This window comes from Cebus imitator, unplaced genomic scaffold, assembly GCF_001604975.1.
Source record: "Cebus imitator isolate Cc_AM_T3 unplaced genomic scaffold, Cebus_imitator-1.0 Scaffold140, whole genome shotgun sequence".
Lineage (NCBI taxonomy): Eukaryota > Metazoa > Chordata > Mammalia > Primates > Cebidae > Cebus > Cebus imitator.
This window is the reverse complement of record NW_016107455.1, coordinates 3,107,596-3,111,981: the sequence shown is the minus strand read 5'-3', so window position 1 is coordinate 3,111,981 and position 4,386 is coordinate 3,107,596. Positions and strand designations below refer to the sequence as shown.

Below are 4,386 nucleotides of genomic sequence, written 5' to 3'. Positions count from 1 at the left end.
TTTTTTTTTTTTAATGAAGTCTCACTTCATCACCCAGGCTGGAGCATAGAGACATGATCTTAGCTCCCTGCAGCCTCCTGGGCCCAAGCGTCCCACCTCAGCTTCCTGAGTAGCTGGGATTACAGGTGAATGCCACCTTGTCTGGCTAATTTTTTTTTTTTTTTAAAGACAAGGTTTCACCATGTTGGTCAGGTTGGTCTTGAACTCCCGACCTCGGGTGATCCACCCTCCTTGGCCTCCAAAGTGCTTGGATTACAGGCATGAGCCACCACACCCGGCCCTTCTTCTTTTTTTACTTTTAATTTTATTTGTTTAGTTTTTTTGAGACAAGGTCTCGCTCTGTCACCCAGGCTGGCGTGCAGTGGTACAATCATGGCTCACTGCAGCCTGACCTCGAGATCCTCCTCCCTCAGCCTCCCAAGTAGCTGGGGCCACCTGCGTGCACCCCATGCCTGGCTAATTTTTTATTTTTTTGTTGAGACGGGGTCTGCTATGTTGCCTAGGCTGGTCTTGAATTCCTGGGCTTAAGCAATCCTCTTGCTTTGACCTCCCAAAATTCTGGGATTGTAGGCAGGAGCCACTGTGCCCAGCTGATGCTGATTTTCCAAAACCTCAAGAAATATCTGGAGAGGAACATTTTCTTAAAAGTCTTATGATTTGAAATTGATCTCTCTCCTGCATTCTTTTTTAGAAGATATAGACTCATTTATTAATTAGATTTTTATGAGGTTGGAATAAGTTCAAGCAATTATGTTTGAACTGTGATTTTATTAGATAGGAGATAACACTTATTTGATTTGTTATGCCAAAATTATGCAAGAATGTACTAAAATCTTTTTTATAATGTGTGGGACTCATCATGATACTCTGTTAGCAGAATCTTTTCTTTTATTGAACTTGACCATGGCCCCTACGAGTAGTCTTTCCCATTTTCATGTTTTATTTGATGTGTCTGTATTGAAGATATTCCTCAAGAGATTCTAACAGTTTTCAATATCTTTGCTTTTAAAAAGAATGGACAGCTGGATTTGAGGGGTACAGTCTGAGCAGTCGAAGAAATATAGCACTCCGGAACGATTCTGAATCATCAGGTGTTCTCTACTCCAGAGCTCCAACTTATTTTTGTGGGCAGACATTAACATTCAGGCAAGTAGATACTAAAATATCTCACCTGCCTCAGGAAGCAGAGTGAAGTGCACAGAGCATACATGAGCTTTGAATTCAAAACATCCTGAGCTTATTCCATCATTTTATAGGCAGTGTTACTGTGGGAAGACTTCTTTATTTCCTTCACCTTTAGTTTTCTCATCTGTATTCATAGGGTTATTATGTAGATTAACTGGGAAATGTATATAAAATGCTTGATGTTTAATATGTTTATGTCTTTTCCTCTTGGTAAGTAGAAGTAGACTATCTCTCAAACATCAATATTAAAAATTTAGAGGCAGCTGGGCGAGGTGGCTCACGCTTGTAATCCCAGCACTTTGGGAGGCCAAGGCGGGTGGATCATCTGAGGTCAGGAGTTCGAGACCAGCCTGACCAACATGGCAAAACCCTGTCTCTACTAAAAATACAAAAATTAGCTGGGCCTGGTGGTACACATCTGTAATTCCAGTTACTTTGGACGCCGAGGCAGGAGAATCGCTTGAACCTGCGAGGCAGAGGTTGTAATGAGCTGAGATGGCGCCAGCCTGGGCGACAGAGTGAGACTTTGTCTAAAAAAAAGAAAAAAAAAAAAAAAAAAAAACAAAAAAAAAAAAAAAAAAAAAAAAAAAAAAGCCAGTCCTGACGGCTCACACCTGTAATCCCAGCACTTTGGGAGGCTGAAGTGGGTTGATCACAAGGTCAGGAGTTGAAGACCATTCTGGCAAGGTGGTGAAACCCCATCTGTACTAAAAATACAAAAATTAGCCAGGCGTGGTGGCAGATGCCCGTAGTACCAGCTACATGGTAGGGTGAGGCAGAAGAATTGCTTGAACCCAGGTGGTGGAGGTTGCAGTGAGCTGAGATCGCACCACTGTACTCCAGCCTGGCACCCGGTGACAGAGTGAGTCTGTTTGTGTTACCTGAGATGTAATTTTTTTTTTTTTTTTTTTGGATGGAGTCTTGCTCTGGTCACCCGGGCTGGAGTACAGTGTCACAATCTCAGCCCACTGCAACCTCCACATCCTGAGTTCAAGTGATTCTTCTGCCCCAGTCTCTTGAGTAGCTGGGACTACAGGTGCACACTACCACGCCCGGCTATTTTGTATTTTTAGTAGTGACAGGGTTTCACCATGTTGGTCAGGCTGGTCTCGAACTCCTGACCTTGTGATCCACCCGCCTCTGCCTCTCAAAGTTCTGGGATTACAGGCGTGAGCCACTGTGCCTGGCCTGAGATGTATTCTTTATGGTCATGTTTCTAAATAGCTCTTCCTAAAAACCAAAGATCAGTTTTGACTTAAAGAAGTTAAGTTTGCCTGATTTTCACCATACTCACGTTAGTGTAACAAGCTCTCCTTTATGTTTTTTAAGTCTTGAGATGAAATTTTGTTGTGAATGTTTGACCTGAGTTCCTCTTGTTCTCATGCCCTTATTATTTAAGGCATGGAGAGTATCCGAATGTTTTATCTAAGTCAATGTTGCTATGTTCCTTTCCAGCTAAGTAATTTGAATTGTCAACAGTTGTCAGAATATACTAGTTTATGTTTTGTCTAATTTTTGATACCTCTTCTCACCCTTTAATGACAAAAGAATGACTCTAACCAGAAAAATACCAACAAAGAGAAAGAGAGAAAAAAAAGACTAATACCTAAAATCTGCTTAATTATTCCCCAGGTAATCATGAGTTTCTGCACTAACATACTCCTCTGCTTATGTCCCTTCTTTACAGAAACATTTCCATTAGTGACTTTCCTGAGAACAAGGTGTTTCTGTGCAATTACAGAGCTTCCTAACTTGATCTCAGACTACAATAATGATAATAATAATTGCAATTAATATTTAAATAATATTTACTATGTGCCATGTATTGTCTTAACTTGTATTAACTCATTTGGTTTTCATAGTAACCCAGTGAGATAGATTTAGTTATTTATTTTAGGGATGCGGAAATGGAGGCACAGAGGAATTATTTACCCAGTGTCACAGAGCTAGTAAATGCCAAAGATAGGATTTAAATCCAGGCAGTCTAACTCCAGACTGGTCTGTCTTGCTTCTTTTTCATCTTTTTCATGGGAGAGTAAATGTGATTCTAGTCACTGTTGACGTCTACAGTTCCTCTATTACTGTATCCTTAGCTCTTTTAACTTTTACCTTGTATGACCTTTTACCACTTGATCTGATGCTCTCCTGCTTTTTAAATTCTTCCTCCTTGGACACATGGTAATGTCTTATAGATTGCTACTTAGGTTTATTTCTTAAATCATTCAGTAAATATTTACTAGGACCTTGGAAATTATACAAATTGATTTAAATTCACTTCTGCTGACCATGATGTGAAAGACATAGTAGGTCTCAATAAACTGTTAGTCTGTCTGGCCTCTCCTAAAGATGCATCATCAGGTCCCACTTTGCAGGGTGATTACCTGAAGTTCCATTTAACTCAGTATTGTCGTAGCAAACCTTTTGCATTTTTGTCATGTTTTTCTTTGACTGTGGAACGAAAATGTTTTCTCCCCTTGTTTAAAGGAATTTAAGGCATTGGCATTGAAGCCAGAGATGTGAATGCAAGAGGACTCCGTGCCTAAGGGAGGAGCAAGTGGGCCTACTTGAATCAAGAGAAACAGTATTTATTTTTTGAGGGTACTTAAGGGCCTAGTACTTAGAAGGGAGACTATACTCTTGAAGGCACTACTTTATTTAGCCCCGTTGGTCCCTGCTGAAGTTTCTGTAAGGCTTAGAGCTGCTGAAGCCAGAGAAACCTATGTTACTGGCTGGATTGTAACAGTCTCTAGACGCACTCTCATTAGATGCTCAGGTCTGTTAGCACCCCACTCCTTGCAGGTCTCCCTGACTTCCTGTGTGAACATTCCTGCTCTTTCCTTGCTTCTCAGATTTTCTGATTTTTTTTTTAAAGATTGATTTTCTTTCTCCTTCCCCTCCCCACCTCTCGCTACTTTTTGTTTAAGACAAGGTCTCACCCTGTCACCCAGATTGAAGTGCAGTGGCATGACTCAGCTCACCGTAACCTCCACTTCACAGATGCAAGCAATCCTCTCACCTCAGCCTCCTGAGTAGCTGGGATTACAGGATTACTACCACACCCAGCTAATTTTTGTATGTTTTGTAGAGATGGGGTTTCACCATGTTGCCCAGGCTGGTCTTGAACTCCTGAGCTCAAGTGATCTATCTACCACAGCCTCCCAAAGTGCTGGGATTACAGGTGTGAGCCACCACGCCTGGCCG

At 41.4% G+C, this 4,386-nt stretch overlaps 1 protein-coding gene across 1 annotated transcript in view; it reads left to right on the top strand.

Annotated features, from left to right (window-relative positions):
* Positions 1 to 4,386, top strand: part of CRLF3 (cytokine receptor like factor 3) — a 52,764-nt gene that overhangs the window by 42,662 nt on the left and 5,716 nt on the right. The window contains exon 6 of the mRNA XM_017542016.1: positions 1,014 to 1,188. Coding sequence (XP_017397505.1) covers positions 1,014 to 1,188 — 175 coding nt within the window. The remainder of the gene's footprint in view (positions 1 to 1,013; positions 1,189 to 4,386) is intronic.